The sequence below is a fragment of the Staurois parvus genome, unplaced genomic scaffold (genome assembly GCF_062004578.1).
Source record: "Staurois parvus isolate SC_StPar_1 unplaced genomic scaffold, SC_StPar_1.0 ptg000513l, whole genome shotgun sequence".
In the NCBI taxonomy this organism is placed as follows: domain Eukaryota; kingdom Metazoa; phylum Chordata; class Amphibia; order Anura; family Ranidae; genus Staurois; species Staurois parvus.
This window is the reverse complement of record NW_028318309.1, coordinates 355,353-381,058: the sequence shown is the minus strand read 5'-3', so window position 1 is coordinate 381,058 and position 25,706 is coordinate 355,353. Positions and strand designations below refer to the sequence as shown.

At 40.0% G+C, this 25,706-nt stretch overlaps 1 protein-coding gene and 1 long non-coding RNA gene across 2 annotated transcripts in view; both read left to right on the top strand.

Annotated features, from left to right (window-relative positions):
- Positions 1-25,706, top strand: part of ST8SIA3 (ST8 alpha-N-acetyl-neuraminide alpha-2,8-sialyltransferase 3) — a 69,498-nt gene that overhangs the window by 35,584 nt on the left and 8,208 nt on the right. Inside the window, exons 2-3 of the mRNA XM_089690069.1 lie at positions 2,478-2,600; positions 8,058-8,615. Coding sequence (XP_089546195.1) covers positions 2,478-2,600; positions 8,058-8,615 — 681 coding nt within the window. The remainder of the gene's footprint in view (positions 1-2,477; positions 2,601-8,057; positions 8,616-25,706) is intronic.
- On the top strand, positions 14,960-23,865 carry LOC149451843 (uncharacterized). Its single transcript, XR_016314976.1, has 2 exons — positions 14,960-15,134; positions 23,485-23,865. It is a non-coding gene; the product is annotated as an uncharacterized LOC149451843 (long non-coding RNA).

The following is a 25,706-nucleotide window of genomic DNA, read 5'->3' as shown; positions in this document are numbered from 1 at the left end:
AAGTAGGCGGTTTTGTCCTTATATCAGTTCCTGATATTTCCCTACACACATCAGCAGTCAGACTAAGAGGGAAAGCCAGCAATGTCAGCTAACCAGCCTCCATTGCAGTACACAGAGCTGCCAGATGAACACAGGAAACATGCTGACATGAGTAAAGCGCACTGGAAGAACCTCAATGATGTGCTTCTGCTCCCAACACCAACATCAGTTTTAATGTAGCCCATTTGAATGTTAACATGCATCCTAGTTTGACCCTCCCCTGCCCCTCTCCATCAGTGCTGGGGTAACATTAGCTCAGTGATGGAGAAAAGCTGAGGGAGAAGAGAAACACCAGAATACTAGTCAGTACCAGTGTGCAAAAGCGTATTTGCTTTGGAAGAATAAATCACCTCTAATGTTGGGTGTCTTACATGTGTGGATGTTGCTGCGTTATATAAAACTATTAGAATAGTTTTTCACATTTTAGAATGTGTGCCTCAAGACTGTCCATAATTATAAAGGGTGCCTCAAAACTGTCAATAATTTTAAAGGGTGTCCTGGACTGTCCATAATTTTAAAGGGTGCCTTGACTGAAAAAAGGTTGAGAAATACTGTTGTAAAGTATAGCACAGAGGTAGCATAAAGTGTATTTGGTTGGGCTAAAAGTTGTAATGTACAAGTGGCAGAAGTTACTCATGAAAGTGGTAACAAACTAGCTAACCAGGGTAGAGGGGATAAGAAGTGGGAGGGTGGGGAACAGGGGTAGTTACAAGGCTCCAATGTGGAAAGGGAGCCTGGTCCAAATATTAATGGCATTGAGTATGTTGGTTTGCAGGGATAGGTTTTTAAGGCTTCAGTAGAGCGCTGTCAAAGCCTGGCCATAGATATTTATCTCATGATTTCCACACTTTCCAGTACTTATGATCATGTCTTCTAGTGTGGTTTTCATGACTCAGAGCTAGAGATGTAAAATTTCTGAAAATTTTGAAGCCATGTGAAGAAAAGGTTTTTTTCCGGAAAAAATGGAAATTTTGGGAAAAACATTTTAAAAATTCAGTGTGTAGTTTTACAAATCGAACGTAGTTTTGTTACACTGGGAACATAAAAGGCAGTGTATATAAAAGTATTATGCTTGATATAAAGGACAGCTTATTCAGTAAATAAACTAAACTTGCTTTTTAAAATTACATTTTTTTTATTTTACTAATGGAAAAACAAAGACTGTATATGTTAAGAATATTTCATCTATACATGAGAACAGATAACCACCACCCCCTTTTCCCTCATAATAATGTAAACGCTTCCCGCCGATATGCATTTTCTGTTATTAACAGTTCTGATTTAGAAGCATATATTGCTTTATGAAGAGTTTGATCAATGTTCTCCTGATTTTCAGGTGTAATTTTCTCTATAAATGAAGGGATTGTATATTTTTGGGAGGCCGTGGTTTGTAACACTTCCTTCCTTGAAGATGCTGGTGAAGAAACACTTTGTAATAATCCAGAAGCAGCAGAAAAAGTGTTTCTGGATTGAGAAAAAGCTACTTACTCTTTCATTCCGGTCCTCATCATTTCATTCTATAAAGTATTTTTTAATGTCTCTAGGTTACCTCTGGCATACCACAGGATTTGTTTTGTCATCCTTGTAGCATTTGGAAAAGAATATTTCTTCTCACAATATTTGCACATTGCAGCTTCACTCTCAGCAGAAATTGCACCGTGGAAAGGTTTCCAGACTCTAGATGTTGGTCTCCCAATTTTACTGAGGGGAAAAGAAAAACCAATTTACTGATCAGGCTATAGGAAAACATCATGCTGTGATGGTGGAGGACATTAAAAGGGATCTATTGAAAGGCTAAAAAAGATATACTAATTTGTCAGATAAATTTACCGGCTTACCTGTTAACTAAGGCCTGAGAGGAGGATGGAAACTACTGTATCCCAACAATCACCTAACGGTACAAGATGGAGCCCACAAGGAAAATAAACTGGAGCCTTTTCCTTGCTGTGCCCCCTTATGACAGAAATGTATATTTATCTTGTTTGAGAACTGCATTGAGAAGTACAGTGTTACTTGAATTGTATTCCAGGATTTGCTTGTATTCAGCTGAGAGAACTTGCAATAATTTAAGGCTACATAAAGTCTCAGAAATCTTTCATTAAAGTCTTCATGTTATATAGTATGAACACCATGTCATAGATGTATTATTTATCATTGTAAAAGAACATATTCCACACTCCTTTTTTTTTCCAGTTCTTCCAGAAAAAAACAGCTTTTTTTAATTGTATGAAGTGGCATTCTATAGCTACTTTCAGCTTTAAGTCTTTGGACATGAAAAATGTTAAGAGACTGTGCAGGCTGTGTTATGTGAGATCACTTCTTTGGAGTGTTTATTTTATTTATATAATTCCCAGGAAGTCTCCCCAGATAAAACGCCAAAGTCAGGTTGTCCTCTTTTCTTTCAGTGTGTATATGAACTTATTGTTGTCCATTGGCAGGTCACAGTTTGCGATGAAATTCCTGGATCCGTCATTTGTTCCAATTACTAACTCTCTGACACAAGAGCTTCAAGAGAAACCAGCCAAGTGGATATTTAACAGAACAGTATTTGCACGGCAGAGGTTAGTGTCTCGCGCTCATGGGTCAAGTGAGTTCCCACATTCATTTGTGCTTTCATAATCAGCTAGTGCATTGCTGAAGGTAGTGTCTATTATATAATAGTTCTTGTTATATAATTTTATACAGTTTTTGTGAACACAGCAGCGAACCTTGGGCACCAATATTTATCTGGCCAGACATGACATTTTTGGCCAGCTCTTTCTCTTTATCATTGAAAGAACTCCCAATGTCATGGATCTCATTCTGTGCCCTTATTTTACAGATAGCCACTGAAAAGTATATGCTCTGTCAAGGGAAAAAGAAGTTTTTTGATCAGCAGTGATTATAATCAGATTCATTGAGGACCAAAAATATAACTATTTTACATATTGCATCATCACGTGCCGTATTTTGTCATAAAGCAGGCTTTTGTTGCTGTCTGCAACTCCATTATAGAGAATTCTCTCTCTAGTGGGACAGCAAAGGAAATAGAACCATACAACATTTTGTCTGGAGCTCTACTTTGAAAGACAACTGCTACAAAATTAGGTCATGCGATTCATTGGGCACTTTAGATTTGACATTTTACTTTTTTTTTTTTTTTTAACTTTACCAAAACACTGCCTATGCAACTAAGAGTAATCTGTAGATAAAAACAAACGGTGCAGCTTTGACTGTTGGATAATGCCTTTGCTATAAGTGTAGGCCATTTACATGCTGTACCTTCTGAACCCTGAGAACTTCAAGCCATCTGCCGTGGTGGCAGATGGGACATGTAGTTTTCTTATGCTCAGATTTAAGGGAGGTTAATCCTTTCTAACTGTCAAGATCATCAATGTCACTAGGAATGAAAGTGATGGGTAAATCCACAATTTTAAATTGCCAGCAGAACATAATAGAGGGGAAATCTTCTAATGGGGACAGTTGTTCCCATGAATACTTTCTAAGAGGGGATATCCCTTTATATTGGAAATGTAGTCTCTCACTTCCTGATGAATAGAACAAGAAGTGAAGAGACATCTAATGGGACACAAATGACAAAAAAACTGTGGCTTTAAACCTCCCCTACTTATCTAAATTTAAAAAAAAAAAAAGTTTTGGCTGTAGATATCCACTGGAGCTCCGGAAGGATTTACCCTTCTTCCTGACCAGGCCATTTTTTTCTATTTAGCACTGCGCTACTTTAACTGGTAATTGCACGGTCATCCAACGCTGTACCCAAACAAAATTTATATAATTTCACATCTTAATTTTCACACAAATAGAGCTTTCTTTTGGTGGTATTTGTTCACCGCTAGGTTTTTTATTTTTTGCTATATAAACGAAAAAAGACAGAACATTTTGGGGAAAAAAAATCCAAATAAGTGTATATTGCTTGGTTTGCGTGAAAGTTATAGCATCTACAAACTATGGGATATACAGTGCTCAGCATAAATGAGTACACCCCTTTTTGAAAAGTAAGATTTTAATCAATATCTCAATGAACACAAGAACAATTTTCAAAATTTTGACAAAACTGAGTTTTATAGAACATTTTGTTTATCTCATTACATGAGTAAGGTTAACAATATAACTTAGATTTCAAAATCTTCAGTTTTACCCAAATTAGTTGATGCAACAATGAATACACCCCACAACAAAAACTACTCCATCTAGTGTTGTGTATGACCTCCATGATTTGTAAGGACAGCACCAAGTCTTCTAGGCATGGAATGAACAAGTTGGCGACATATTGCAACATCAATCTTTTTCCTTTCTTCAAGAGCGACCTCTTTTTAGAGCCTGGATGCTGGATGAAGAGTGATGCTCAACTTGTCTCTTCAGAATTCCCCATAGGTGTTCGATTGGATTCAGATCAGGAGACATACTTGGTCACTGAATCACTGTCACCCTGTTCTTCTTCAGAAATGCAACAGTGGCCTTAGATGTGTGTTTTGGATCATTGTCATGTTGGAAAAGTGCACGACAACCAAGGGCACGGAGTGATGGTAGCATCTTCTTTTTTTAATATAGAGCAGTACATCTGTGAATTTATGATACCATCAATGAAATGCAGCTCCCCAAAACCAGCAGCACTCATGCATCCCCACAGAAGGACACTGCCACCACCATGTTTCACTGTAGGCACCATGCATTTTTCTTTGTTCTTTTCACCTTTGTGACACCGTACAGTTTTGAAGCCATCAGATCCAAAAACATTTATCTTGGTCTCATCACTCCAGAGTACAGAGTCCCAGTAGTCTTCTTTTTCAGCATAGGCCCTAGCAAATTCTAGGCTTTTTTGTGCATGGGCATTAGGGTCCTTTCACATGGGCATTCTGTTTTTTTCATCAGTTCAGTCGCATTTTTTTATTTCAGAATCGGAGCTAAACAGATCAAGACTTCACTTTTTACCTCAGTTTTCATATCATTACATCTTTTTTTTTCATCCGTTTTTGATCTGTTTACATAAATTTTTATCCGTTTACATCTGTTTTTGTCCAGTAAGGTTTTTTTTTACAGAAGAGAAATAGGGTTTTCTTCCATCCAAAAAAACGGATGTTAACAGATGCGGACATTAATGGATGTAAACAGATTATCATCCATTTCCATAGAAATACATGGGTGTTCGTTTTTCATCATTAAATGGACAGATGAAAAACGGACATACGGAACACCAGTGTGAAGAGACCCTTAGGACGACACCCATGCATGCCATTCCTCTGTAGTGTATACCGTATTGTGTCACGGGAAACAATCACCCCAGTTTGGCTTTCTACATCTTTAGCTAACTGCAGTGAACTTGCATGGCGATTTTCAGAAGACGCTCCTGTTGAGGTGTTAATTTCCATGGACAGTCTGGACGTCTCTGTGAGATGGTTGCCGTTATATCTTTGTAAAATTTCTGCATAATTTTTGCTACAGTATTATGACTGATAAGTAAAGTTTTGCTGATCTCCTTGTAGCCTTCACCTTTCTTGTGTAAAGAAATTATTTTCTTTCTTATTCCTTGTGACATTTCTCTTCCATGCCATTGCTGACAGCATGAAATGGGAAGGGGTTTTCTTTGTTAAGTAACACCATTTTATAATCATCTGTCTGCTGGACACCTGTTCAATGAACAATTAGACTCACCTGTAGTTGAATTCTTGTACATTAGGATTTTGTTGTCTAAAATTTAGCATTGCTCATAAGACTTTTTCAATGGGGTGTGTTCACTTTTGCAACATGGTCTTGAATGAATTTGTTAGGAAAAATACTTTTTTTGTGTGCGCAAATTACCAGATCTTGTTTGTGGGATTTGTGGGATATATTGTATAGTGTCCCATAGAAAATGCTGATTCTGAAAGGAAAGTAAAGGTTTTCTGACAAATCTGTTGGGATGTACTCATTTATGATGAGCACTGTATATTGGAATTCTTTTTTTTTTTTTGTTTAATACTACTAATGGCGGTGATCAGCAACTTATAGTGGGACTGTGATAGTGTGAAAGGCAATCTGAAACTAACTGTCCTTGAGTTGGAACTAACACTGACATATCCAGTGACACGAATACAGTGATCAGTGCTAATACTATACACTGTCTTTGTACTAATGACACTGGCTGGGAAGGGGTTAACATCTAGGGCAATCAAGAGGTCAAATGTGTTCATAACAATGTGTAATACAAGTGAAACTCGAAAAATTAGAATATCGTGCAAAAGTTAAATTATTTCAGTAATGCAACTTAAAAGTTGAAACTAATATATGAGATAGACTCATTACATGCAAAGCAAGATAGTTCAAGCCATAATTTGTCATAATTGTGATGATTATGGCTTACAGCTCATGAAAACCCCAAATCCACAATCTCAGAAAATTTGAATATTGTAAAAAGGTGCAATATTCTCGGCTCAAAGTGTCCCACTCTAATCCTCTAATTAGGCCATAACAAAGGGTTCCTGACCATTTAAATGGTCTCTCAGTCTGGTTCAGTAGGAATCACAATCATGGGAAAGACTGCTGACCTGACAGTTGTGCAGAAAACCATCATTGACACCCTCCATAAGGAGGGAAAGCCTCAAAAGGTAATTGCAAAAGAAGTTGGATGTTCCCAAAGTGCTGTATCAAAACACATTAATAGTAAGTTATGTGGAAGGGAAAAGTGTGGAAGAAAAGGTGCACAAGCAGCAGGGATGACCGCAGCCTGGAGAGGATTGTCAGGAAAAGGCCATGTCAAAAGTGTTGGGGACTTTCACAAGGAGTGGACTGAGGCTGGAGTCAGTGCATCAAGAGCCACCACACACAGATGGATTCTGGACATGGGCTTCAAATGTTGTATTCCTCTTGTCAAGCCGCTCCTGAACAACAAACAACGTCAGAAGCGTCTTACCTGGGCTAAAGAGAAACAGACCTGGTCTGTTGCTCAGTGGTCCAAAGTCCTCTTTTCTGATGAGAGCAACTTTTGCATCTCATTTGGAAACCAAGGACCCAGAGTATGGAGGAAGAATGGAGAAGCACACACTGCAAGATGCTTGAAGTCCAGTGTGAAGTTTCCACAGTCTGTGTTGATTTGGGGAGCCATGTCATCTGCTGGTGTTGGTCCACTGTGCTTCATTAAGTCCAGAGTCAACGCAGCCGTCTACCAGGAGATTTTGGAGCACTTCATGCTTCCTTCCACAGACGAGCTTTATGGGGATGCTGACTTCATTTTCCAGCAGGACTTGGCACCTGCCCACACTGCCAAAAGCACCAAAACCTGGTTCAATGACCGTGGGATTACTGTGCTTGATTGGCCAGCAAACTCGCCTGACCTGAACCCCATAGAGAATCTATGGGGCATTGCCAAGAAAAAGATGAGAGACATGAGACTGAACAATGCAGAAGAGCTGAAGGCCGCTATTGAAGCATCCTGGTCTTCCATAACACCTCAGCAGTGCCACAGGCTGATAGCTTCCATGCCACGCCACATTGAGGCAGTAATTGCTGCAAAAGGGGCCCAAACCAAATACTGAGTACATATGCATGCTTATACTTTTCAGAGGTCCGATATTGTTCTATGTACAATCCTTGTTTTATTGATTGCATATAATATTCTCATTCTCTGAGATTGTGGATTTGGGGTTTTCATGAGCTGTAAGCCATAATCATCACAATTATGACAAATCACGGCTTGAACTATCTTGCTTTGCATGTAATGAGTCTATCTCGTATATTAGTTTCACCTTTTAAGTTGCATTACTGAAATAAATGAACTTTTGCACAATATTCAAATTTTTTTCGAGTTTCACCTGTACTTTAACAGTGTCCTTCATTGGAAATGCATAACTGAAAAATGGTCTAATGTGGAGAAGTATCAACATACATTTGCTCACATAGATATAGGCGTGGTGGTTAGTGGTCTGCAGACATTTGGCCACAGAGTGTATCCCTGGATAGTTATAACTATGCAGTTTTTGCAGCATTGTAATGTGTAATAAAATTACTGGGACTGACATGTTTTTCCTTGTGCCATTTGTTAGACGAGAAATTCTCCAGAATGTGGATGTAATCCGAAATTTTTCTTTGACCAAGAATAGTGTACGAACTGGGCAACTGATGCATTACGACTATTCCAGTCATAAATACGTCTTTTCTATCAGCAATAACTTCCGATCCCTTCTGCCGGACAGCTCGCCCATCATGAACAAGCATTACAACATTTGCGCAGTCATAGGAAACAGCGGCATCCTGACAGAAAGCCAGTGTGGAGCAGAAATAGACAGCGCCGATTTTGTCTTTCGATGTAACTTTGCTCCAACAGAAGCTTTCCATAAAGATGTTGGCAGAAAGACCAACCTGACTACTTTTAACCCCAGTATTCTCGAGAAATATTACAATAACCTTCTGACCATACAGGACCGGAACAACTTTTTCTTGAACTTAAAAAAGCTCGATGGAGCCATATTGTGGATCCCGGCGTTTTTCTTCCATACTTCTGCCACAGTTACCAGAACATTGGTGGACTTCTTTGTCGAACATCGAGATCAGCTAAAAGTCCAGCTGGCATGGCCTGGAAATATCATGCAACATGTCAACAGGTAAGAAATATACTTCTGTTTTCTAATGCAACCATGTATCTTAACCCCTTCATGTAAGCACTGTGATTGGCCGTTGCAGTGGTCGCATGATCAGGAGCTGAATCCTCCGATTCCCAATCATTAGAACCAACCGAGAGCTTTCTGACAGCTCCCAGCACAGAAAACTCTGCCGTCCATGGATGTGCAGTGTGTGGGCGTTAAAGCCCACTCTTGTAGCCAGCGCACATACGTGTTACCTGGGCGACAAGTGGTTAATCGAACAGTACAGGACACAAGCTGAGTATCCATAGACCCTGAGTTATAGGCTGACACACCCACAAAAAGCATCAGGCAACAAGATACAATACAAAAAGATAAAGCGGAAGTAAACTCATATAGAACTTGTACCTACAGGTACGCTTATAGTAAGTCTTACATGTATGTTCAGTGAATATCTTGTAAACATGTGCCATTTAGGGGATACTCACATCTGCTGTATGCCTTGAATGCAGAGCGCCATGCCGCATTGATGACTCCTGTGCACATGTGCAGGAGTGATATCATTGAGGCGTGGCTATTCAAATGGCCAGAGAGCATGAAAGAATACAGGGTGAAGATGGGAGTGCTGGCAGCGGTGACAGCGCAGCACTGGAGGGCTCCGTTTTAAAGGTAAGTTACATAGTTAGTCTGGCTGAAAAAAGACAAAAGTCCATCCAGTTCAACCATTAACAAAAAAGTTATAATCCCATACCCACAGTTGATCCAGAGGAAGGCAAAAAAAAAAACCCAGCAAAGCATGATCCAATTTGCTCCTGCTGGGAAAAAATTCCTTCCTGATCCCCCGAGAGGCAATCGGATATTCCCTGGATCAACTTTACCTTTAATATTGTTAGTATCCAGTTATATTCTGTGTATCTAAGAAACAATCTAGGACTTTTTTGAAGCAATCCACTGAGCTGGCCAGAACCAACTCTTGAGGGAGTCTATTCCACATTTTCCGTGTAAGTCTGCCATAATATGGTAGTATGCAGTGCTAGCATAAAGAAATCTAATCATTTGTATGTACTGAGCATCACAGGGGCATCACAAACTTGGAATGCAATTATTTCTTACAATTTTGAGAAGGTGCTATAATTTAGTCTAGTCCATTTTTTGGGGTTTTGCGTGGAATGTTTCAGATTTGGCTTTTTGCTTCTACACTTTTGTGTCATACCAATACAAACAAAAGAAATTAACATGAGAATGGCTAAGCATTTGTAATTGCAATGTGTAATTGTAATTTTCTGGGTGGAGCAGTGCATTATCTGACAGAAATGCAGGGTGCCAATATGTTTGGCCATGAATATATATATATATTCCATTTACAGCTCAGTATACGTTCCATGCATTTTGGTTGAATTTGTTTCAAATAGCAACCCAATGCACATGTGTTACAGCAATGACAATGCATGGCTATGCACCATAGTGTTACAAATTTTTTGATACATCCTGAGGGGTGTGGAAATTTTTGTCCATGGACTAAATCAGTGTCCCAATCTACTTGTCCCTCATGACAATCTACTTGTCCAGATAAAAAAAAATACATTTGAACCAAAACCAAATGTGATTTTAGGAATGTCGGGGCTTTTAATATCAAAACCGGCTTTATGGCGACTTAAACGTGTAATAATTTTAACATTGCGCTGTTTTCTCCTCCTCCCCTCCCTGCCTGTCTCCAGCACCAAACCTGGGGACTAACAGTGAGGGGAGAGACCTTGCAGTGTAATCAGCACTGATTGGGTGCTCTTCAGGAAAGGGGAGTGTCCAGCTTATACTTTATCCATTTTGCTGCCAGAGCAGTTTTTGCGTTTAAAAAAACATTTCAGGTGTGAAGATTATATAAAACCCCTAACATGATATATTTTCTAAAAACAGAGACCCTAGAGAATAAAATACTGGTAGTCCAATTTTTTTATGTCGTATGATATTACCACAAAATTTCAGTAAAAAATACAAGTTAGTTCATTTTAGGGCACAAAAAAAAGCAAAAAATGACCCTAGTTTTTTGTAAAATATAAAAGATGAGGTTGCAGCGAGTAAATAGATATCCAACTTGTCAAACCTTAAATTTGCGTGCGCTCATGAAATGACGATGAACTTCAGTACCCTATATTTTCTTTATACTTTTATACTTTTAAAGCCCCTTATAGGTCATCAGTATAGTGTACAGAGAAGGTCTCATGCTGGAATTATTGCTCTCATTCTGGTGTGTGCGGCAATATGTAAAGTGTGTATCGAAATCGATGCTTTCATGCGTAGGTGCCCTAGCATGTGCTTTTTACGTTTGTATGTGCGTATATGTGGGGGGCTCAATTTTTTTGGGGGGGTGTTATGTGCTTGTTTGTAACTTTGATGTTTTACAAATACTTTTTTTTTAACAAAGTCCCCTATGTGATGATTTTTGGTGACAGGTACTCTTTATTGAGACATCCAGGGTCTAAAACACCTTGGATGCCTCCCTTGAATGTAATGCAGTAAACATCATTACATTCTTTCCCGGCCTCGATGGCCGGGAAATCTTTGAACGGGGACCCGGAAGTGACATCATAATGCCACTTCCAGGTCAGGGCAGGAAGGGGAGTGAATGTGTCCGTCTCCTCCCTCCCCTCTAGTCAACGGCGGTGAGCCGGTCCTAGGCCCACAGATGAGCATGCGGAGCCCAGGAGACAGTGGGCGGTTCACGTAGGGGTGGGGGTTAGCGGAGGCTGGCACTGTGTGGAAGCAATTGGGCAGTAGCGCTGCCGCCCAAATGCTTCCACCTGACACCAGGGCTGAAGGATTAAAAAACTACCTGCCCAGCGCCCTGACCTACATGTCCCTGGCGTCGGTCCATATAAATTCAACATCCCTGCATCGTATTTTCTGGGACGTTTTGGTGCACTGGTAGGCCACTATTTACAATAGGCTCAGTGAAGGAAGCTGTAACTGCTTGCTGCAGGTGGCCAATATAGAACAGTCTTTTTCAGCCAGAGCGCCCAGGCACCCTGGGGTGCCTTCAGGTTTCTTCAGGGCTGAATTGGCAAAATGCCTAAAATTTGCTAAAAAATTGCATACAACCAGCAGATGGATGAAGGTGGATGAAGTCTGCCTTTTACTTACACAAATCCACAGGATTTCATTTTGAACCATTACAACCTTCTAGCCGCCGGCATCCTAACAACTAATGACATCATCGGTTGTAAAGGAGGATGTCAGGCACCTGTACAGAAAGAAAGAGTGAGGGAGAGAAACTGAGAGAGAATAGAAACATTGGCATACTAGTCAGTACTAGTGTGCAAAAATGTGTTTGCTTTGGAAGAATAAGGCTGCTTTCACACCGATCTGCTGCAAAAACACAGCAATAATGCATAGGCGTTTTTACCATGCTTTTGCCACGCTTTCTGAGCAATTTTTAAAGGACATGTAACTTAAAAACTGCATCAAAAATTCTTCTCAGAGACGCTTTTCAGGCGTTTTCAATGGGAAGAGGCATTTTGGGGCATTTTTTTCAACTGAACAAACATGCTCCAAAGATGCTGCCAGCAGGAGTTTTTACACCGCAAGGGAAGTGCAACACCCCAGTGTGAAATCATGCATAGATATACATAGGGGAGGAATATTTGTGAGCTTTTCAGGCGCATTTGTAAACGCAAAAGTGCTTAAAAAACTCCTCAGTATGAAAGTAGCCTAAATCACCTCTAATGCTGGTTGTCCTTCATCTGTGGATGTTGTTACATTACGTAAAACTATTACTTTAGTTTTTTAACATTTTAGATTGGGGTGCCTCGAGATTGCGCAGAATTTTAAAGGGTGCGCTGACTAAAATGAGGTTGAGAAACACTGGTCTAGAATATTCACATGCAGTATTTCATATGTCCCTGACTAAAATGGAAACGTAACATGAATTTTCTGGTTCAATCATTAACATATAAAAATAAAGGTAATATATATGAAAGAAAATCCCTGTAAGATCATTCTGTGCAGGAAAGAAGTATTTCAAGACTTCAATGAGAATGCCTTCAAAGGATCTCTTACATTGTTTTCCACGTGTTGACAATGTTTCGACAATTATTTTCTTTAATTACATAACACCTGACAGGCGAATGAAAAAATAATTCAATCTAGGCCATATCCATATTAATGTCTATGAAATGATTTATGTTTAGTATGAACAGTACTTAGGCTACCCAACAATAACAACAGCAACCAAAATCACTAATGCAGGCCACACATGGTTCGAATTACGAACGATTTTTTGTCTGAAAATCAGAAACGTTTGCTCGGTAATCCGATGATGCCATCATTGACTTTGAAAATCGGCCGGCCAAGTCATAAAGTTCACCCCATATAACAGGCAAAACTTCTGTTCCTTCCAGGTCGCGGCTCATGCGCATATTCTTTTCGGAAAAACAATTGTACAATTTGACCATCGAGTCGAAAATAGGTAGTTTTTCATGAATTTTCCAAAATGCCCAATCACTGAAAAGGGGAGGAACCACGAAAATCAGCCAGTGCCATTAACCCACTAACAGAACGAAAATCAGCTGATTATTCTTGGATCTGATTTTCAGAAGAAAAATCGGTTGATTTTCAACCCATGTATGGCTGGCCTAAGGGCTAGTTCACACTAGATGCAGTCCAGTTGCATGCATGCACACAGTTTTCCATGTATTCCAATGGCCCTAGTTCACACCACTGCAGTCAGTTCCAGTCAGTTTCCAGTTCAGAAAAAAAAAGTAGAACATGCTGCATTTTTTTCTGCACAAAATTGTACTGGAACATGGCAAACTGCATCAAAACTGCACCAGAACAGAGGGTGGTGTGAACTGTAAGCAAAAACATATCCGGACTGCATCTGCAGTGCCTAAGGGCCAGTTCACACTACATGCATTTCAGTTGCTTTTTTTCCTGCATCCAAACCGCATAGAAAGTAGGTGATATGGTTGTCGTCATAGTTCACATCAGTGCTTGCAGTTCCAGTGCGTTCCAGGTTGCAGAAAAAAAAGTACAACAGGCTGCATGTTTCCTGTACAGAACTGTACTGGAATGCAGTAAAACGCATTAAAAATGCACTGTAGTGCACTGGAATGCACCAAAATGCATAAAAAATGCACTGGAACACACCTGTCCCTATTTAAATTGAAGAAAAAAAGAGGAAAAAATGATCTGAAATATATAAAAAATGCACTGGAACGCATCGAAAACGCACTAGAATGCGGCAAAAGCGTGCATGTGGAAATGCATACAGAACGCATCTGGACTACGTTTCTATAGTGTGAACCGGCCCTAAATCTCCCCCTTTCTGATGTTTCTGCAATTTCAGTACTGTAGTCAGTTACATTGTTTACATCATGCTCTGCACTCCAGCTGCAACGTCCAATCAAACTGACATCTGCCTCTGTAAAGCCGGTTATAGGCAGGACAAATGTTGGCAGGTTCACCAGGGACCGGCCAAGATCTGAACCATGTATGAATGTACCCAAGTTGATTGGTTGAACAACTTGGGTACAACCAGCCTGTCAGATTTTTACAAGCAATTATTGCTAGGGGTTAGCTCTTACTCAAAATGGCCACTGTCACAAATACTGGGGGGGGGTTCAAAGTGATTTCTCAGCAAAATAAAGCATGGAGACATGGATGGATGGGGGAGTTTGCTTTGCATATTAAAAATGAATTAAATAGCGTCTTTGATTTGTGGTCCTCAGATGCAGTGAAGATCTGCTTTAACACCCCGGTCACAGCGCATGATCAGCGCAAACACTAACACCAAGTACCCAAAAAAGTCCATAAAGTCCAATAAATTATAATGTAATATAAGTGGATTAAAGTAAGAAGGTCTGTAGGGAACTTTGGACAGGCTTCCTATAGTGCTGTAGCAGGACTCTGTGTAATAAAAGGAAAAAAGAAGCACCTCTAAGTGCAGCAGAACCACTTTAATAATTCACAAATATAGAAAACACTCACATGTGGAAGAGGTAAAAACAAGCATGTATGCGATAAGTATCCAGTATGAGGAACGGCTGTATGCAAGTGTCTGACATCCACGTCTGCGCCCAGAACAAGCGTGGTGACAGGAGGAAGACGGAGGAGAAAGCAGGCCGCCATGTACGTTCTCCCTAAGATGGCGTCTGGAACGCACGCTGAGGCGTGACGTCGGCGTTGGCATGATGACGTCAGGGACCAGCATTCATTGCGATGCGTTTCGGAGCATGCGCTGGCCTCTATTGGCTGTCAGCTTGACAAAGGAGCACGCTTCCGCCAATAGAGGCCAGCGCATGCTCCGAAATGTGTCGCAATGAATGCTGGTCCCTGACGTCATCACGCCAACGCCGACGTCACGCCTCAGTGTGCGTTCCAGACGCCATCTTAGGGAGAACGTACATGGCGGCCGGCTTTCTCCTCTGTCTTCTTCCTGTCACCACGCTTGTTCTGGGCGCAGACGCGGATGTTAGACACTTGCATACAGCCGTTCCTCATACTGGATACTTATCGCATACATGCTTGTTTTTACCTCTTCCCCATGTGAGTGTTTTCTACATTTGTGAGTTATTAAAGTGGTTCTGCTGCACTTAGAGGCGCTTCTTTTTTCCTTTTATTACACCGGGTGTGACTTGCTGTGTGATTTGCCATGCGCGCATGGCAAGTTGCACCCTATTGTCTGCAAGTAAAGCGGTCATATCGGTGCGATTCTGACTTGGTCGGAGCCACAACGATGCACTACTTCACACCAACTTGCATAGATATCTGGGCAGATATCTTGCAAGTCACACCTCAAGTTGGAATGACTTACAACTATGAAATCGTGCAACTTCACTGGAAGTCGCACGATTTCAAAATCGGATAGGTGTGACCAGGACCTAAAAGTAAAATATTTTACAGGTAGACAGAGGCCATTGTAACGGGTTTGTCTTTGGGAGGGGTGCCCCTTTAATGTGTTGAATGCCTACAGTAACAAGCCCTATGTTTTCATCTTTTATATATTTAATCTACATCATACAACCATCAATGTTCCTGAAATCTAATCTGCTACATTGTAAGAATATTATGGAATTCTGTTATTACTACAAACAGATTTCTCTTAGTATCTGTGTATTTTATAAAATTGTATTTTTTGCAGCTTTCTGGTGTCTGCCAAACCCAAATTTAAAAAAAAAACAGTCAACATGCTCATTGTTTTGTTTTATCAATCTTTGCACCTAGAAAATATTTCACTGTTAATGTGTAAAAAGTGTTTTGTTATGTAAAAAAAAAATGCAATCTTGAAAACGTATTTGGAAACATAACACGTGGATAGGTTAATGGCTGTCACAAGCTGAACCTGTTGACGATTACAGGCAAGGATTTTGCTTAAGTTGCCCAAGATAGCTTCCAAGAGCACAAAGCTTTTTAGTCTTTTGTGTTCCTTTAATTGTGTTCACACCTTGAGAATCGTTTCTCACACTTTTAATGTGACGAGAAAAGGTTTAGAGGTGTTTTTGCCAAGATTCTAAAAAAAAAATGCAATTTCAATGCTAAACGCATTACCGGCGTGGACATGCGCATTGGTGCAAATACAGGAAATGAGTGCAGCCTACCCAAATGTAATCATTTACAGAACAGGATTTATTGTTTTGTGGATTCTCTGCCTGCCAACAGCCTCTTTCTAATGTCATGATCCATAGTTCCACGTGCATTCAGTTTCAGACATAAATCAGTTATCTATACACAGAGTACCTTAGGGAGAGCTCCACACCGCAAGCCAGGCAGCAGAAAGTTGTTGGGCTAGGTTTACACTTGTGCACTTTCCAGTTTGCAGAAACACACTACAGTCCATTTTCTATGATTTCCTATGGTTCACGTTCACATCTGTGCGTTTTTAGCCGGTGCGGTTTTTTGGAAAGGGTAAATGTAACGGAACCAGACCCCGACTACACTAGGGTATTTCCGTTAGACTCCCGCTTCCCTGTCCGAACACAGATCCACGGACACCACCGCTGACCATACAAGATGAGACATACCAGTCTTGAACGATTCCAGGAGATAGACTGCTTTTTTTTAACATAGATATCAGATATATACACAAGGCGGGGAAATACACACTCAGTAACAGGAAACACATCAGCAGACAGTGCCATCAGGGGGAAAGGCTGCAGGAAACACCCCCCACCAAGCCAATACACAAACACATACATCCCGTAATAGTTTGCTCCCAAGCAAGACACACAATAGAACAATGGGATGCAGCCACATGGCAGTGAACAATGAACAACCCCCCACCTATACATGTCTACACAATAGCAGGACATTCCACCCTGTGCCCCTAACAGGCACAGGGTGACTTACACATAAGAGGGATATGGGGAGCTGAGACAGGGGTCTCCCCACCTCTCTAAAGGGGGCTGTGTTCCATGGGCCTCTCACCCAAAGTGACTCCCATCACAGTAAGCCCTGGTTCACACTGTCATATCGCATGTGATTCGCACAGGAATCACACTACATTCCTGCGCAAATTACATGCAATTCTGTTCCGTGCGATTTGAGCCTATCATTTTGTATGGCTCAAATCGCGCCACATCTGCATGAAAAGAGTGCAGGCACCTTTTTTTTTTTCCACACTGGAATTGGATTGCATGGGTGTTCATATCCATGCGAACTGATTCAGGCAAGTGCACCGTATTCTGCGACCTGCTTTTGGAGTGTCGTTTAAATTTTAATTGACACAGCAGATCGCAGGAACATTGTTATGCAGTGCGATACAATGTGGGAAACGCAGCAATTCTTGTGCATTTTCCGCATCACATCAGCGTGAACCAGGCCTCGGGACTTTTTTTACTGAAGCAGTTTGCGGTTTTTGTTCAATAGAATTTATTGGAACCGCTTAAAAAACGCATCTGATGAACTTTAAATGCGTTTCCGCTGCATTTTGCATTTTTCACCTGCATGACAACAAATATCTCCCCCTAGCGGTAAACTTACAAAAAGAGAAAAATGTGTTCACTTGTTCAGGAGCACAAAACATACTGGAAAAACACGCCAACCACAAAACGCGTAGATGTGAACCTAGGCTTGATTACATTAGTTGGCTGCTGTTGTCCACAGGCGTTATGGTAGTATGGAGTTCTTTCTGTGGCATGCTGAGAGCAAAACAGTAGCGGCATACATGGAGAAACTTTGATATAAAGAAGACAGTGCTGCAAAGATCTACCTCAAAATAAACTGCTTCGGGATTTTGTTGTTGGACCTGAATAGCTTTATGTTATGATTCTTGTTTTTTTTTTTTTTTTTTTTTATTTAAGAGAACCTATCACATGAATAAAAAAATTTTTAAGCAAGCACATACCTGTAAAGGGTTCTAGGGTTGTCAGTGGTGTACCCCAAGGTTCAGTGTTGGGACCCTTACTTTTTAATATATTTATAAACGATATCGGGTCTGGGATTAGAAATCCCATTTCAGTCTTTGCAGATGACACCAAGCTGTGCCGTGGAATAACGTCCTTACAGGATGTCTTCAATTTACAAGCCAACTTCAATGCTCTGTATAATTGGGCAACTATGTGGCAAATGAAGTTTAATGTTGATAAATGTAAGGTTCTGCACTTGGGGGCTACGAATATGCATGCATCATACATACTGGGGGGGTACAACTGGGGGAATCAATGGTGAAGAAGGATCTGGGGGTTCTGGTAGATCACAAGCTTAATAATGGCATGCAATGCCAAGCTGCGGTTTCTAAAGCGAGCAAAATCCTCTCTTGTATTAAAAGAGGTATAGACTCCAGAGAGAGAGATATCATATTACCCCGGTACAAATCATTAGTAAGACCTCATCTGGAATATGCAGTTCAGTTTTGGGTGCCAATTCACAAAAAGAACATTGGGGAACTGGAGAAAGTACAGAGAAGGGCAACCAAACTGATACGAGGCATGGAGGAGATCAGCTATGAGGAAAGATTAGAGGAACTGAATGTATTCTCTCGTGAGAAGAGGAGATTAAGGGGGGATATGATCTCCATGTATAATACATAAGGGGGGATATGATCTGCATGTATAATACATAAGGGGGGATATGATCTGCATGTATAATACATAAGGGGGGATATGATCTCCATGTATAATACATAAGGGGGGATATGATCTCCATGTATAATACATAAGGGGGGATATGATCTCCATGTATAATACATAAGGGGGATATGATCTCCATATATAATACATAAGGGGGATATGATCACCATGTATAATACATAATGGGGGGAATGATTACCATGTATAATACATAAGGGGGGATATGATCTCCATGTATAATACATAAGGGGGATATGATCTCCATGTATAATACATAAGGGGGGATATGATCTCCATGTATAATACATAAGGGGGGATATGATCTCCATGTATAATACATAAGGGGGGATATGATCTCCATGTATAATACATAAAGGGGGGGGATATGATCTCCATGTATAATACATAAGGGGGATATGATCTCCATGTATAATACATAAGGGGGGATATGATCTCCATGTATAATACATAAGGGGGGATATGATCTCTATGTATAATACATAAGGGGGATATGATCTCAATGTATAATACATAAGGGGGGATATGATCACCATGTATAATACATAAGGGGGGATATGATCACCATGTATAATACATAAGGGGGGATATGATCTCTATGTATAATACATAAGGGGGATATGATCTCCATGTAAATACATAAGGGGGATATGATCTCCATGTATAATACATAAGGGGGGATATGATCTCCATGTATAATACATAAGGGGTGATATGATCTCCATGTATAATACATAAGGGGGGATATGATCTCCATGTATAATACATAAGGGGGATATGATCTCCATGTATAATACATAAGGGGGGATATGATCTCCATGTATAATACATAAGGGGGGATATGATCTCCATGTATAATACATAAGGGGGATATGATCTCCATGTATAATACATAAGGGGGGGATATGATCTCCATGTATAATACATAAGGGGGGATATGATCTCCATGTATAATACATAAGGGGGATATGATCACCATGTATAATACATAAGGGGGGATATGATCTCCATGTATAATACATAAGGGGGGATATGATCTCCATGTATAATAAATAAGGGGGATATGATCACCATGTATAATACATAAGGGGGATATGATCTCCATGTATAATACATAAGGGGGATATGATCTCCATGTATAATACATAAGGGGGGATATGATCTCCATGTATATTACATAAGGGAGGATATGATCTCCATGTATAATACATAAGGGGGGATATGATCTCCATGTATAATACATAAGGGGGGATATGATCTCCATGTATAATACATAAGGGGGGATATGATCTCCATGTATAATACATAAGGGGGATATGATCTCCATGTATAATACATAAGGGAGGATATGATCTCCATGTATAATACATAAGGGGGGATATGATCTCCATGTATAATACATAAGGGGGGGGGGATATGATCACCATGTATAATACATAAGGGGGGATATGATCTACATGTATAATACATAAGGGGGATATGATCTCCATGTATAATACATAAGGGGGGATATGATCTCCATGTATAATACATAAGGGGGGATATGATCTCCATGTATAATACATAAGGGGGGATATGATCTCCATGTATAATACATAAGGGGGGATATGATCTCCATGTATAATACATAAGGGGGATATGATCTCCATGTATAATACATAAGGGGGATATGATCTCCATGTATAATACATAAGGGGGGATATGATCTCCATGTATAATACATAAGGGGGGATATGATCTCTATGTATAATACATAAGGGGGATATGATCTCAATGTATAATACATAAGGGGGGATATGATCACCATGTATAATACATAAGGGGGGATATGATCACCATGTATAATACATAAGGGGGGGTATGATCTCTATGTATAATACATAAGGGGGATATGATCTCCATGTAAAATACATAAGGGGGATATGATCTCCATGTATAATACATAAGGGGGGATATGATCTCCATGTATAATACATAAGGGGTGATATGATCTCCATGTATAATACATAAGGGGGGATATGATCTCCATGTATAATACATAAGGGGGATATGATCTCCATGTATAATACATAAGGGGGGATATGATCTCCATGTATAATACATAAGGGGGGATATGATCTCCATGTATAATACATAAGGGGGATATGATCTCCATGTATAATACATAAGGGGGGGATATGATCTCCATGTATAATACATAAGGGGGGATATGATCTCCATGTATAATACATAAGGGGGATATGATCTCCATGTATAATACATAAGGGGGGATATGATCACCATGTATAATACATAAGGGGGGATATGATCTCCATGTATAATACATAAGGGGGGATATGATCTCCATGTATAATACATAAGGGGGATATGATCACCATGTATAATACATAAGGGGGATATGATCTCCATGTATAATACATAAGGGGGGATATGATCTCCATGTATAATACATAAGGGGGGATATGATCTCCATGTATAATACATAAGGGGGATATGATCTCCATGTATAATACATAAGGGGGGATATGATCTCCATGTATAATACATAAGGGGGATATGATCTCCATGTATAATACATAAGGGGGGATATGATCACCATGTATAAATACATAAGGGGGGATATGATCTCCATGTATAATACATAAGGGGGGATATGATCTCCATGTATATTACATAAGGGAGGATATGATCTCCATGTATAATACATAAGGGGGGATATGATCTCCATGTATAATACATAAGGGGGGATATGATCTCCATGTATAATACATAAGGGGGGATATGATCTCCATGTATAATACATAAGGGGGATATGATCTCCATGTATAATACATAAGGGAGGATATGATCTCCATGTATAATACATAAGGGGGGATATGATCTCCATGTATAATACATAAGGGGGGGGGATATGATCACCATGTATAATACATAAGGGGGGATATGATCTCCATGTATAACTTGTTTTTTATATTTTTTTCAATTGCTTACTGATTTCAGGCCTTTTTTTATATTTTTTCAGGAGGAGGGGCTTTCTCAGCTAAGCACACCTTCTTGCCTGCATGCCTGAGCTAAGGCATGAGTAATTCCAGGAAGTAAATGCTACATGAATCATCTGCTCTTAGCATGTTCTTAACCTGCAGGAAAAATGCGCTGCTGCTTAGCAGACACACAGGGGTGCCGTTAATTCTTAATGGTACCTTGATGCATTGGAAAACTAACATTGTGCGTGTGAAGCTGCATGGTGCAGGCACATTTTCAAAATAGGGCCAGGAACTTCTCTCTCTGAAATGAATGGCCTGCTGTGCTGCACATATGTGAACCTACACTTACTCAAGACAGCCACGGCTGGAAATGATAGGGGGTTGTTCCAAAATGATTTCTCAACAGAATAGAAATGGATGGATGGGTGAGTTTGCTTTGAATATTAACCTCCTGCCAACTGCTCACAGTAAATATGATGCAAGTGGGCAGCAGGTACAGGCACGATCAAGTACCGTCTGATTTTAGAGCACGTGCCCCTGCCAACCCATGCTGTGATTGGACAGAGCATTAATTTGGCAGCTGATTTCAGCCAATTATTTCAGCTGAAATCAGCCAATCTTTTTTGTCCAATCACACACTGTGTTCTGTGCTTGCAAAATACAGAGAACAGCGATCTGGCTGTTTCTTCTCCCTGCAAAGCAGAGAGAAAAAACAGCCAGACAGTAAAGTAAAGTAAAAGAAGCACACATTACACATAGTTTGGCACACAGTTAATCCCTTGATTGCCCCTAGATGTTAACCCCTTCCCAGCTAGTCTCATTAGTGCAGTGTCAATGTACAATATTATCACTGTATTAGTATCAGCTACATCAGTGTCAGTTAGTGACCTTCAAAAATAGTGTTTGTTAGAGCCAGATTGCCCGCCACCTTATGACATACCCACTATAAGTCACTTTTCACCACCATTACCAGTGTAGCTCCATAGCTGCTAAAATTCCAACATATACCATAGTGCAGGGCTTAGAATTTCAAGTCCTGAGCTACTAGCCAGGCCTTAAGAGTTACTCGCCACCAACAAACACACACAAACAGATACACCTGTACACACACACGTACATACACAAATACACACACAGAGACACATGAACACAAACGCACAGAGACACATGTGCACACACACATACAGACACATGTATACACACACAGCCACATACAAACACATACACACAGATACATGTACATACACAGAAATACACACGCACAGACACATGTACACACACACACACACACACAGACTAATGTACAGTTGCAAGAAAAAGTATGTGAACCCCTTGGGATTACATGGAGTTTTGCATGAATTGGGCATAAAATGTGCTCTGAACGTCATCTAAGTCACAACAATAGAAGAACACAGTCTGCTGAACATAATACTACACAAACATTAGATGTTGCCATGGTTTAATTGCACATAACATGTAAACATTCACAGTGCAGGGAGGAAAAAGCAGGGTGGATAAAAATCAATGATTTTTTTTTAAAAATCGGATTTTCTTTGATTTAAATCGGATTTTTTTGATTTAAATCTGATTTTTTTTAATAAAATGCTTTTTGAGGAAAATATATTACCATCCAAAGGTTATTCCATCATGAAATAAAGATTAGTTTTTTAATTATGTAGAATAAGGCTGTATATGTTTAATTTTTTTGGTAAATAAATTCCATGAATCCATTCACAATGTCATGCTCTTCCAGAGGTTTTTGTAAGATTATTGGGCAGTTTCTCTGCCTACAAGATATTATCACAGATGTTTGGTTTACTTTTGCAGTTCTCAAAACTGAATTTGACTCAGCGGAGATCACATGCCTCTTCTTCACAGCAAAAATGTTATAACATGAACAGAGTTAAGAAAAAGACCTTCATCCTAACTTCTACAAACCTATGAATACAGAATCAACCCCTTCACTGCTAAGTTTCAAGAAGTTCAGTGAATAGAATAGAAACAATATTTTTCTGATTGTTTGGAGTGGAATAGATCTGCACAAGAAGAAAGTGAAACTAAGTGTGAGGAGGGAGGGGCTGACAGTCTAAGTTTCTTAAAATATATATATTTTGTTTAGCCAAATTAGTTAACAAACATGGATGTTTAAGCAAATCACATATGCTGGAATGTTGTTGTTTCAGTTGAATAAATCTATTTAAATTGTTATTATTAAGGTAATGATTATTTTTCTCCTTCCTAAGTACAACAGAAAAGTTGTCCAAATATGAATGATTAACCTATTAAACTGGGGATAAAAAAACTAATATGAAAAGTTGTTATTCTAAAAATCTTCATCTACTTGCATATTAAAGTTATACCAGCAAGAATTAGTCTTTATGTAGAAAACTAGGATTTAAATCAAGCCTTACTGACTAGTGATTTAAATCAGTTTGATTTAAATCAAATCCACCCTGGGAAAAAGTATGTGAACCTTTGGACTTAATAACTGGTTGACCCTCCTTTGGCAGCAATAACCTCAACCAAACGTTTCCTGTAGTTGCAGATCAGACCTGATCTGGAGTAATTTTGGACCACTCCTCTTCACAAAACTGTTTCAGTGTAGCAATATTCTTGGGATGTCTGGTGTGAATCGCTCTCTTAAGGTCATGCCACAGCATTTCAATCGGGTTGAGGTCAGGACTCTGACTGGGCCACTCCAGAAGGCGTATTCGGTGCTGTTGCAGCCATTGTTTTGTTGAATTACTTGTATGCTTTGGGTCATTGTCCTGTTGCATCACCCATCCTCTGCGGAGCTTCAGTTGGCGGACAGATGGTCGTACGTTTTCCTGCAAAATGTCTTGATAAACTCTGGAATTCATTTTCCCATCAATGACAACAATCCGTCCAGGCCCTGAGGCAGCAAAGCAGCCCCAAACCATGATGCTCCCTCCGCCATGTTTTACAGTGAGGATGAGGTTTTGATGTTGGTGTGCTGTGCCTTTTTTTCTCCACACATAGTGTTGTGTGTTCTTCCCAAACAACTCAATCTTGGTTTCATCTGTCCACAGTATATTTTGCCAGTAGTGCTGTGGAACATCCAGGTGCTCTTTTGCAAACTTCAAACGTGCTGCAATATTCTTTTTGGGCAGCAATGGCTTCCTCCGTGGTGTCCTCCCATGTACTCCATTCTTGTTTAATGTTTTCCTTATTGTAGATGTGTCAACAAAAATGTTAGCATGTGCCAGAGATTTCTGTAGGTCTTTAGCTGACACTCTGGGATTCTTCTTTACCTCATGCAGCATTCTGCGCTGTGCTCTTGCAGTCATTTTTACAGGACGACCATGCCTAGGGAGAGTAGCAACAGTGCTAAACTTTCTCCATTTGTAGACAGTCTGTCTTATCATGGACACATGAACATCAAGGCTTTTGGAGATACTTTTGTAACCCTTTCCAGCTTCATGCAAGTCAACAATTCTTGATCGTAGGTCTTCTGAGAGCTCTTTTCTGCAAGGCATGGTTCACATCAGACAGTGCTTCTTGAAACCAGTAAACCCAAAATAGGTGTGTGTTTTTTAAGGGCAGGACAGCTGTCAGCAACACATCCAATATCATCACACTGATTGGAGTCAAGGTTGGCTCACTCCTGGCTCCAATTAGCTCTGGGAGAAGTCATTAAGCTAGGGCCTCACATACTTTTTCCTCCCTGCACTGTGAATGTTTACATGTTATGTGAAATTAAACCATGGCAACATCTAATGTTTGTGTAGTATTATGTTCAGCAGACTGTGCTCTTCTATTGTTGTGACTTAGATGACGTTCAGAGCATATTTTATGCTCAATTCATGCAAAACTCCACGTAATCCCAAGGGGTTCACATACTTTTTCTTGCAACTGTACATACATACACAGACACATGTATATCATTGGTGGCAGTGTGGGGGGGAAATAGTGCCCCATCATTGGTGTCAGTGGGGGGGGGATAGTGACCCATCATTGGTGTCAGTGGGGGGGGGGATAGTGACCCATCATTGGTGTCAGTGGGGGGAGGGAATAGTGCCCCATCATTG